General features: G+C 39.9%; 1 protein-coding gene across 1 annotated transcript in view; it reads left to right on the top strand.

The window, feature by feature from the left end:
* The window catches only part of PCNX2 (pecanex 2), a 433,517-nt gene that overhangs the window by 64,983 nt on the left and 355,458 nt on the right, over nt 1-13,076 (top strand). The window contains exons 5-6 of the mRNA XM_075203493.1: nt 5,054-5,152; nt 8,628-8,736. Coding sequence (XP_075059594.1) covers nt 5,054-5,152; nt 8,628-8,736 — 208 coding nt within the window. The remainder of the gene's footprint in view (nt 1-5,053; nt 5,153-8,627; nt 8,737-13,076) is intronic.

Genomic DNA, 13,076 nt, shown 5'->3' with positions numbered 1-13,076 from the left:
GTGGCAGCAGCTTCAGCATTAGGAGGAAGTGGGTCTTGGTCTTTCCCTACTTTATCCCCCAAATTTTGGTACTCCATTATATGCAGCACACGTTGTATTACAGTACTATTTTTTAAATACTGCAAGAACAGTGAACAATTTTTAATAGATTGCAGTATTAATGTTAATGGACTGCAATAATTTGTTTTAGACTTTTTAGAATATTTTTTAATATTTTTTTAAAAGGATTTTTGTCGAATTATAATTTTTTGGGAAGATTTTTTAATACTTTTAAAATAAAGATGCATTTAGCAAAACAAAGCACAGGACAAAAACACCGCTGGACTCAGCAAGGACAGAGCACTGGACTGATGCACCACTGGACTCAGCAAGGACAGAGCACTTGGCTGATGCACCACTGGACTCAGCAAGGACAAAGCACTGGACTGATGCACCACTGAACTCAGCAAGGACAGAGCACTGGACTGATGCACCACTGGACTCAGCAAGGACAGAGCACTGGACTGATGCACCACTGGACTCAGCAAGGACAGAGCACTGGACTGATGCACCACTGGACTCAGCAAGGACAGAGCACTGGACTGATGCACCACTGGACTCAGCAAGGACAGAGCACTGGACTGATGCACCACTGGACTCAGCAAGGACAGAGCACTGGACTGATGCACCACTGGACTCAGCAAGGACAGAGCACTGGACTGATGCACCACTGGACTCAGCAAGGACGTTTTTCATTTTTTTTTTAATATTATTTTAAAAGGAATTTTGTAGAATTTTTCTTTTTTTTTTCTTTTTATGGAAGAATTTTTAATACTTTTGAAATAAATATGCACTTAGCAGAACAAAGCACAGGACAAAACGCACCACTGGACTCAGCAAGGACAGAGCACTGGACTGATGCACCACTGGACTCAGCAAGGACAGAGCACTGGACTGATGCATCACTGGACTCAGCAAGGACAGAGCACTGGACTGATGCACCACTGGACTCAGCAAGGACAGAGCACTGGACTGATGCACCACTGGACTCAGCAAGGACAGAGCACTGGACTGATGCACCACTGGACTCAGCAAGGACAGAGCACTGGACTGATGCACCACTGGACTCAGCAAGGACAGAGCACTGGACTGATGCACCACTGGACTCAGCAAGGACAGAGCACTGGACTGATGCACCACTGGACTCAGCAAGGACGTTTTTCATTTTTTTTTTAATATTATTTTAAAAGGAATTTTGTAGAATTTTTCTTTTTTTTTTCTTTTTATGGAAGAATTTTTAATACTTTTGAAATAAATATGCACTTAGCAGAACAAAGCACAGGACAAAACGCACCGCTGGACTCAGCAAGGACAGAGCACTGGACTGATGCACCACTGGACTCAGCAAGGACAGAGCACTGGACTGATGCACCACTGGACTCAGCAAGGACAGAGCACTGGACTGATGCATCACTGGACTCAGCAAGGACAGAGCACTGGACTGATGCACCACTGGACTCAGCAAGGACAGAGCACTGGACTCAGCAAGGACAGAGCACTGGACTGATGCACCACTGGACTCAGCAAGGACAGAGCACTGGACTGATGCACCACTGGACTCAGCAAGGACAGAGCACTGGACTGATGCACCACTGGACTCAGCAAGGACAGAGCACTGGACTGATGCACCACTGGACTCAGCAAGGACAGAGCACTGGACTGATGCACCACTGGACTCAGCAAGGACGTTTTTCATTTTTTTTTTAATATTATTTTAAAAGGAATTTTGTAGAATTTTTCTTTTTTTTTCTTTTTATGGAAGAATTTTTAATACTTTTGAAATAAATATGCACTTAGCAGAACAAAGCACAGGACAAAACGCACCGCTGGACTCAGCAAGGACAGAGCACTGGACTGATGCACCACTGGACTCAGCAAGGACAGAGCACTGGACTGATGCACCACTGGACTCAGCAAGGACAGAGCACTGGACTGATGCATCACTGGACTCAGCAAGGACAGAGCACTGGACTGATGCACCACTGGACTCAGCAAGGACAGAGCACTGGACTGATGCACCACTGGACTCAGCAAGGACTTTTTTTCATTTTGTTTTTATATTATTTTAAAAGGATTTTTGTAGAATTTTTCTTTTTTTTTCTTTTTATGGAAGAATTTTTAATACTTTTGAAATAAATATGCACTTAGCAGAACAAAGCACAGGACAAAACGCACCGCTGGACTCAGCAAGGACAGAGCACTGGACTGATGCACCACTGGACTCAGCAAGGACAGAGCACTGGACTGATGCACCACTGGACTCAGCAAGGACAGAGCACTGGACTGATGCACCACTGGACTCAGCAAGGACAGAGCACTGGACTGATGCACCACTGGACTCAGCAAGGACTTTTTTTCATTTTGTTTTTATATTATTTTAAAAGGATTTTTGTAGAATTTTTCTTTTTTTTTCTTTTTATGGAAGAATTTTTAATACTTTTGAAATAAATATGCACTTAGCAGAACAAAGCACAGGACAAAACGCACCGCTGGACTCAGCAAGGACAGAGCACTGGACTGATGCACCACTGGACTCAGCAAGGACAGAGCACTGGACTGATGCACCACTGGACTCAGCAAGGACAGAACACTGGACTGATGCACCACTGGACTCTGCAAGGACAGAGCATTGGACTGATGCACCACTGGACTCAGCAGGACAGAGCACTGTCAAAAGCACCACTGGACTCAGCAGGACAGAGCACAGCACAGCACGAGAAATAGCAGGACAGAGGACCACCTAACACACCCTCCCTCTTCCCTGATCAATGCCCGAGTGAAGATGGCGGCGGCAAGCGGGGAATTTAAAGAATCCGAGTATTGCGAGATCCGACAGCGGGATTATGACTCAGAGCCTCGTTTTAAGTTTCGGAATCGGCGGGAATACCCGGACAGTGCTCGGATCTGACTCGGATCCGCGCTGTTCGGGGGGGCTCGGATTCCAGGAATCCGAGTCCGCTCATCCTTACTTATAATGTAGTTAATGCTGCTGTAGTCTGTTGCTGAAGACGCTCTTGATCTTAAAATAAGTTACATTGTTTTAATACACAATAATAGGTTGAAATGAACAATTCTATACAATAGTTAAACATTGCATGGTTAATTTTTTTTTTTGAATAATATATTTTCAAAATTTAAACTAAAAATGCATTAGTAAATGCAACAGAACTTTGTGCCCTATATGTTAGTAAAAGAAAAGGATGAAAAGCCAATATAGTTCTCTATGTGTCTGTAAAAGATCCTGCATTAAACACTGGAGAATTAAACACTGAACATATTAAACATATGTTAACAGTATTTATGTTCAAATATCATCACAGCCCAGAAGGGCCCATGAAATACTCCTTTTTTCCTGTGTCCAGAGAGGGGGAAAGATGTGTGTCCGTTAAAGTAGTGTCACTCTAGCGAGTAAATGAATAGAGCCACCAACCTAAGAAGTGGAGGGATCCGAGTATCAGGAAGTGAACTTCCAGCACTTGATATGTAAATATAGACAGCTTCAAATGCCAAAACCTGTTTCCTTAGTTAAGGTGGGGGAGGATAGTTATGTCCAGTTACTTGTGTGGAACTTTGGAAGAAAAATTACATTTATATATAATCTGCTTCAGTGTCAATTGCTATAAGGGATAGAAAAAAAATTAATAGAATAAATAAATACAGAGGAATAAATCAGAGGAAATTAAAAGCAAAAATCTAAAGCTATTCTAAAAGACACACACAATAAAACATGATAAAACAATATAAAACAAAGTTGCAAAATGTAATTTGGATACTTTTGTGTGAGGATAAAATATGCCGAGTGGGGTAATTAGGCTTGAAACTGAAGTTTATGTTGAAGGAGACAAGAATTTGCAGACCACTTAAATAACAGTTTTTGCTCTGTTATTGTTGAATATTTAAAGTAGTCATCTATAGTAAATGGGAAAGATATAACCTACTGTACTGTAGACACAGATATATTTATTACAAAAGAAGTGTTACTTGAACTCTCAAAATTAAAAGTATATAAGTTAATTGGTCCAGGTGGTATACCTCCAAGAGTATTGAAAGAATTAAGTAGCACCCTTAAAATTTACTGTTGTAAGGTTAAAATGCTTCCAGTTGATTAGAGAATGGCAAATGTAGTTCAGTAGGGAAGAATATGATAACTACAGACTAGTGAATGGCAATATAGTTCGACTACACAAAAAGGCAGTTGGGAAGAATACAACTATAAACCAGTGGCTTTCATATCAATTGTAGGTCAATTAATGTAAGCACTTAAATAAGAACAGTTTACTATTTAGTGTTAAAAATAAAATCCAATACACAATGGATTTGCTATTCAGAGTTCATGTCAAATAAATCTAGTGTTTTTTTTTTATTTGATACAGTATTCCACAAAGGTTTAATTCAGATATTGAAAATTCATGAATTTGACTCAGAGGTTTGGTTAATGGACAGGAGATGTAGAAGCAGATGTATGAAAGGGAAAAGTGACCTACTGACGGTGAAAACTTAATGATGACTGGTGTATTAAATGTGTATTGAAAAACAGTAGAAATGAAATAATAAAAAAAAGCAGTGCTCCCTCCCCCTCAAAATTGACCTGTGCAGCAGTACTCATTGTCTCTAATGGTTTGTGGCACTACTAGTCCCATCAAACCCTGCTAGTCATAAACTGCAGGAGTATGGTGGCGCTTGTAGACCTACAAGTAGCGGCATACCTATGGCTGCCAGATCAGACTGGCACTTGTAGAGCTACAAGTGCCAAAATGCCATGGCAGACACACATACTCTAGTTAGTCCTTTATTTTAAATAAACTTTCTCCCAGTCACTCATTTTCCACTTTATATGCATAAATCCTTAAGAACCTTCTTCTTACTTCTTTTTTTCCTTTCTCTTTTCTATTGTCTTCTCTGGCAATCCAATCGTCAAAAAAATATGAAGTGACATTTATCTATTCATTATTTTGATTGTTTCTATATAAAAGTTGTGGAAATCTGACACTGCATTGTTTTCTATTGTATATAGCATCTGTAAGGCCAAAAGAGGGAATAGCCCAGCACCAGGCAGGAGAGGCCTCCCCAACGTGTGAGTGGGACCAGCCAGGGACCAGTACCAGTCCACAAGGTATTTATGTTTGCCAAGCGTAATATGACAACATATCCAAAGGACACATTAAGGTTTGGGCTCATGATAATCATGCTATATTAGACTATTAGCAGATATGCTGTATTAGACCATTAGCACATATAATAACATGTCCCAAACCGCACTCAAATGTTACTATTTTGGACTATGTGTGGTTTGAATTTTCCATTAAAAACACCAGATTTTGAACCCACAATTTATGCTTAGGCCCATACTTCATGACCCTTAACCTACAGTATATAGGGATATGCAAAGACATAACGTCATATTGGGTTATTTAGTAGTGTGTAACTATTATGATTATAGTGTCCCATTCTAGGGGAAATGTAGGATATACCAATAAATGGGTACAAGAATGTATGATCTCCCATGAGGAATCAATGTTTTCACTTAGTGTGCTAAATGTGCATAAAAGTGCAATGGTGAGAATCAAGAAGACAACAAATAAAATATATGCAGAAAACCACACAATGAACATGTATCATGTTTATTGCAAACTTTCAAAGCATAATATAATGCAGAATATATATTAAAGTATAGAAAGCCACACCCCACTACTGGCAATCTGTGCCCCAGTTTGCATGGAGTTAATGGAAATCTTGTAAGCATCATATCAAAGTACAACCACCTACCAGTTTAGAATCCTCACTTTAATTAAAATATACTTTTTTTTATTTTGACAAAAATACTGCTTGGTTTAGCCTTCTTTATTATATAAAAAGAAGCAGCTAAACAGGTGACCCCCCCCCCCAAAAAAAAAATATTGAACATTTTGGCTAGTTTGGAATAAGCCGACTGATACGGGGGAACCCATTTCTTTATGTGATGTGTGTCTTTTTGGTTAACTTTATATAATAGATACATTTGAAACTATGAGCGAAGTGTTTGCAAAAAGCCAGCTGCAGTCATCATGTGGGTGAAGCTCATTGAATGGAAAGCCTGCACCTTGGACTTGCTCTTGCTGGTTTATGATTTCTTTTAGCCTCATTTAAGGCTAAGATTAATCATGTGAGTGGACATCAGCAAGTAAAATGCATGTAATTAATGGCAGTTGGTATATGGCCTTAAAAGTATGCTTTCTCTGCCCATTTACTTTAATAACCTCCCTCCATAAATGGAAATACCGTTTCTGCACTGCTCTGCCAAACTAAGTGCACCAGTATAGTATATAAGATAAGGTAAATGTAAAGTAATGCACTTAGGGATTGAATTAGTTCAAAGGGAAGTTCCGTCACAGCCTCTTGCGATGTGTGATTGCTGGATTAAGGCTCTGGGGGACCCGGGGCACTTTAGACAGGGGGGCCCCTAAAGTGTACTATGGCTATAATTTTAGACAAATACACAGACAATACTGTGTGCACTACTGTTAGGTGCAGGCAGCTTCCCCTTCATGAGTAGAGCAGTGTGAAGTGGGACATACCTCCCAACTGTCCCTGTAGTCGGGACAAAGTCCTGACTGAGTGGGTCAGTCCCCAAACTCAGGACTGCCCCACCGGAATAAGGACAGTTGGCAGAATGTCCTGCTCTCTCCTACCTGTTCTTCTCGCTTTTAATACTTGTTGCTGCCGCTTGTCTGGATCCTGGAATGTTGGTTCCCTGTTTGGCAATAGAATAGGTACATGAAATATAGAAATATCAGCAATGTGTGAACACAGTAGGCCTCCCTGCCTCTATGCAGTCCGACATTAAATCAAAACAATTCATGTTTTATTATTAGTGCCCCTTTCCTGTAACCAGCTCGACTGTAAAATAATTTCATTCATCTTTAATAAAAAGACCCATTGCCCCCAAACAACCCCAATATTAAATAGTAATCACATTTATTAAATAAACCAATTTCCTACCATACATTAAATAACTTGCATTCACTTTTAAGAAGCAGCAATCCTTTCTCCAAAACGATGCCACACATTTAATTAATAGCACCCAAACCAACCAAACATTAAATTAATCATCCCACCCTACATTGATAAGTCTGCACCAACCCCACTATTAAATTAAATTGCCCCACCAATACCCCACAAACAAAATAACACCCATTAATTAGCCACTACCTACCTCACACATTACATTGCCACAAACCCCTTGTGCCCTCACACACACTACATTGCCACAAGCCCCCTGTGCCCTTACACATTAGACTGCCACAAGCCCCCTGCTGCCCTCACACACATTAGACTGCCATAAGCCCCCTGCTGCCCTCACATTAGAATGCTACAAGCCCCCTACTGCCCTCACACACATTTGACTGCCACAAGCCCCCTGCTGCTCTCACACACATTAGACTGTCACAAGCCCCCTGCTGCCCTCACACACATTAGACTGCTACAAGCCACCGTGTCAACACACACACACACTTACCTTGCTCCCTGCTGTACATCACTCTGCGCTGAAATGAGCACTTCCTGTCTGAGGCCAATCAGCAACAGGCAGCCTCACGATTGGCTGCCTGTTGCTGCCACTGACCACCAATGGTGTTTTTATTAACTCTCTTTTGCACCATCCCTCCCCCGCTCGTGGCACCCCCCTCCCCCGCTCGCACCCCCTGCGCAGGGGGGGGGGGTAGTTTGCCGCGAGCGGGGGAGGGGTAAAAAAGAAAGTTAATAAAAACATGCAGCAGCTTCTCTCCTCCCAGGCGGCGGGGGGCCCTCAGAAAGAGGGGGTCCCGGGGGTGCATGCCCCCTGTACCCCCACCTTAATCCGGCTATGCCTGCACACACTTCCAGTTATTAACATAAGTAAAAAAAAATGAAACACAATAGCTCTGCCTCTTTTCCACATCATAATTAGATTAAAATAGCACATAAAAAGAGATAAATAAGGAGTCAGAAGGTCAAGGCTTATAATAAGGAGTAGAAGTTCGTGCCAGTTTGTACTAGACTCTACTAGCGAATAACACCTGCTGTAAATGATACCTTAAACAGTCTTTGAGTATGACATTGTTTTATTTATAAACACATGCAGTATATTATAAAAGAATTTAATTAAAATATTGTTCCTACAGTAGAAATTGATTGTAACATTGATTAAATCTCTCTCCATCTCTGTATAACTCCAAAAAGCAGGGTAACATAAACTTTGACCATCCAATCTGTCATCTAGTATGCATAAGCTGAAGATCTTGACAGCAATGCGGAATTACTCATATGTGTATATGGGCAACAAAATTCTTCAGCACGCTAGCGTGAACTGGCTCCTTTTTTATTTATAGGCTGTTTCATCAGAGGTGGCAATGTAACTTTATTGAAATGCACATCTAATACATAATATAAATGTTTTTTAGTGATGCGTGTATTTTAGCTTATACATTTTCTTTTCATTTTGAGGTTTGCATTGTTATGTATTGGAGCACATACCTTTTTACTGGGTTTGCATTCGAAATTTGCCTTTTTCTTTTCACAGACAAAATAAAATGAATGTGTACAGTGTTTTTCTCCTCTTTAAACATATACAGACAGTGGGACAACAGAAGATGAACATTTGCCAGAAAAACAAGTGCTAGAAATTGAACATTTCAACCTTACTGACCAAAAATTCCAAGACTCTGGGCAGCAGTTATCATAGTAAGTAATACAATTCCAGGTGTATTTTCTTAATTACCTACAGTTTATGTGTAATCATGTGTCAGAATGCAAGAAAGAATAGTCATTTGCTAACCCCAATGCATGCAAACATGCATCGCATTTAATTTTGCTCAATTGTGCCTATTTCACCTCCTAACATAAACTTGTCATAAAATGACAACACAACATAAAACTGTTTGTGATTCACCTATATCAGCCCTTGTTTTCCCCTTAGTTAAATGTGCTCACCAGTATTTATTTTCCCCTAGGCTGTATACCTGTAATATTATGTGTTTTTATGTAGGAATAGTGCTCACTAACAAGCCCAGGTAAAACATGCACAGAGAGCTGTGCAGGACTAAAGAAAAGAAAGGATAGAGTGAAACCACAAATGTGGCCCAAGCTCAGGCAAAGATAAGGACACGATCAGACAGGTCCAGTCAGAGGTCAGGTCATGTGGCTAACAGTGGTTGTCAAGGTCCAGGCAAAGGTCAGGGCAGGTGACTAGCAAAGGTAATGAAGACACAGGAGAGATTAGGGCACATGGTAAAATATAATGGTCAAGATCCAGGCAGAGGTCAGGAAAGGTTCCAAACAATAGAATCAAGATCAAATATAAACAACAAGAAAGGTCCAAAACAAGCTAATCACAGGTGCACGTTGACACAGAACAATGAACCTATAATGGACATTGTATTACACAAATGACTGCATAAATATAGATGCAGGCAGCCAATCAAAACATACCCGGCAATTGTAAGAGCAGGGACATCTAAGCATTAATTTTATACACCCAATGGGCTTAGTCTGGGCATCAAGAGAGTGAGCTAGGATCACGTGAATTTAGATCAAGGGAGGTTAGAAAATGAGACAAGGGTAATTTTTTTTAATTCTTGATGTTTCTGCCTTTAAATATTTCTACAATTAGCTTATGTAAATGTCTGCTACCAGTTTTGTGCACAAATGGGCCTGATTTTGAGCAATGTGCATGGTTTTACATGTGTAAATGGTGGCAGCTGTGTGCATCTTCTGGTAAGAAAATTGAGCAGATTACATTTTGCAAGCTAGTGAGATTTTTTCCAGAAATGTGCAGAGCAATTTTCAGATACACATATATGTTAAAGCCAGTTTTCAGGTGCACTGCAACCAAAGCAAAAAGCATTTTGTAAAAGGTTTTCTAGGGTGACTGGTGTTTTAATCTCCCTAATAATCTGGCAAATGTATGGTTGACTATTTAATACCATTATATATGACTATTACCGTCAACCCACTCCTCGCAAAGGTAATTGTGATTTAACCTAAGAAATATAATTCTTATTTTTCCTTAAATCCACTGGACCAATATTCATATAATAGCTTATCTTCATATCTTAAAATATAGTTTAATTTAAAATGTGTTGTATTATTAACATTCTAATAGTAAAACATATGTATATATTATAAAACAGTAAACAGCGTAACAATGTTTTACACAAAGTATAGATGTTGGTGCAATACATTACATTTATTGCCTGTTATTTAAATATACAAGTCATTGTGTGTGTGTTTTGACTAACTAATGTCTAAAGGTGTGTGAATGTGTGTGTGTTAAAGCTTTACATATTGTTCCAGGTGTGTGAATGCATTGTGTGTGTATGTGTGTATGTGTGTGTGTGTAGGGGGAGGAGGGGGGAGGAGGGGGGAGACCTGTGGGGGAGAGAGAGACACACACTCAAGCATACATTTTAACCTTCCATATATTTTCACATACTCTACCACATTTATCTATCTATCCATCTATCATTTCATTTCACTTATCTCAATCAAAGTCCAACAGCCATTATTCACTATCCACATTACCTTCACTACCTTTTAACAATCTGACCACTTCCTGAACACTATCAATGAGCAAGGCCCAGTTCTTAAACCTCTAATAATATACTTGAAAATCAAATACAAATATCTGTTTTACACAAAAGGCATCTATTCTAAGTATGTTTTGCAACAGTCACAAATGCTACCATTTGAACCAACAATCTATCCTAAATATAACAGGAACCCCAGGAATTGTATAGTATTACAGGAATCAACACATTGTCAGCCATCTTATGCACATGTGCTTGTAATGGCCTAATTTACTGCCAATGCAACTTTCATAGCAACAGGGCCCAGTTCTCATTAGACTATATAATCACATACAAATCAGACTAACGGCATACCATTACCTATGTTATATCTACACAGCATTGCAACACTATTACAAGGCATGCATTTATGTAACACTATCCATACCAAAACAGAGTCTTCACTAACTTCATTTTATCTGAACGCAGACAATTCCATACAAATAACCTAACAAAACTCCATTACAACATTAGTTAACCATCTTCCATTCAAAAACACATTAAACTATGTTTCCAGACTCACTCACCTTTCATTCATTCCATTCAATACTCCATTATAGCATTTTTCCTGCTAGCCAGGTTCTAATATAAATGGCCTCTCCAGGCCCCTTATACAAACCTCCATTCCATTCCATCAGTTTGGCCATGTGTGTCTTCCCAGGTAGAAAAACAGTCAGCAAGTGCGCTTCACTTCACTTGTTACATGAGATCAAAAACCTTTCTTGTGGGCGGGGTTTACCTTTCCACAGGAAACAGACCACAGCCTTTCACATGGTAATTTGACCAACTGCTCAAACCTTGTTTCTCGGGTATTCAAGTTCCATAGTAACAGGTGGGGGAAGGGATTGTATGTGCACAGTCAGTGTGCTTATTCAACTATGGCTGAATTCTGATATATATTATAAAATGAGATATGAAATAATAGCTTATTTATATACTCTTCATCACATTTAAATGTACAATAGTTACCCATGCAATAAAGATTATTTTAATTGATTTAACCATTCATAATTTTTAGGTAGACCAGAAAACCATATTTCCAAGGACCAGAAAGTAGGCATGTTTTAAAATAATCATTCTCTCATTCTCTCTCCGTATCAGTGTCAAAAGAGTACTGATTCATTGAATAACATGAATGTTAAACATGATAAATTGCTAATAATATGACTGACCCTACTGTTGTGGAATTCACAGACAATTGATAAAAGGGTGTTGAGAATTCTATAACCTTAGTTCATATCTGTTAAAGTTTAGTGATTTGTTTGATTTTCCTTATGTTTGAATCATGGTTCCCAAATTCTAGAAGTACTTGAGATACCTAATAAAATTGCTTCGATAGTAACTGGAGGGGGTTTATAAGTAATGTGCTGTATCCTGTGATAGTGATACTAGGTGAATGTCAATTAACTAGCTAAGAATCACAGGGGTTAGATGTCCTTTGCAGGTTTTATTCAAAAAGTGTTACATTAATATACATTCAATTCTAAACAATATAACTGGCATAAGATTTAACAGCAGTAATTTCAGAAACAAATCCTGAAAATGCAGTGATGGCTCACAATGATAAATGGCTATATGTCCATTAAATTAATTATATTCAGTGAATCAGTATTGCACAAACTACAGGTGCAGTTCACCCTAGGACACTAATGTAGTTGTGGGTAGTATGAGACAGCACACTGTCGTCCTTATTTAGTTATATTATTGAAAACTACCGATGCAACTATAGAGTCATTGTCACTCACCGGACTGTGAGTGCCATTTCCCGTGTGTTCAGGAACCGTGGCCGTCCGCCATCCCGAGGGTCTGCGCATGTGCAGCCCTTATCAAACCTTCAGTACCTGTTGCTTTTAATTGATTGGATGATCAGGCAACCCTCCCTATTTAAACCACCTGTGATCATTACCTGGTTGCCTGATCTTGGAGTCTCATTCCCCATGAGCCTCTGAAGGTGTTCATGTGTTCCTCGTGTATTCAGCTCCTGCTGATTCCTGTTTACTGCTATTGTGGTTTCCAGACCACTTTAACTCTCCTGTGTTCATCGTGCCTGCACTCAGCTGATTCCTATCTGCTATTACTACCGGACTCCTGTTCGTTTCAACTCTCCTGTGTTCATCGTGCCTGCACTCAGCTGATTCCTATCCGTTGCCTCCGTTACTACTACAGAGTTCCTGTTCGTTTCAACTCTCCTGTGTTCATCGTGCCTGCACTCAGCTGATTCCTATCCGCTGCCTCCGTTACTACTACAGAGTTCCTGATCGTCTCAACGCTCCTGTGTTTATCGTGTCAGCTCTCCGCTGCCTCCTTAACTACTACAGGGTTCCAGACCGCCTCTACTCTCCCGTGTTCAGCGTGCCTTCTCTCCGCTGCCTCCACCACCACTACTGGATACCAGACAGCCTCAACTCTCCTGTGTTCTTCATGTTTCCAGTTCCACTTACTACTGCTTCCTGAGTA

This window comes from Mixophyes fleayi, chromosome 3, assembly GCF_038048845.1.
Source record: "Mixophyes fleayi isolate aMixFle1 chromosome 3, aMixFle1.hap1, whole genome shotgun sequence".
Taxonomy (NCBI): domain Eukaryota; kingdom Metazoa; phylum Chordata; class Amphibia; order Anura; family Limnodynastidae; genus Mixophyes; species Mixophyes fleayi.
Note: the sequence above shows the minus strand (reverse complement) of the source record. Positions and strands in the feature narration are given on the sequence as shown.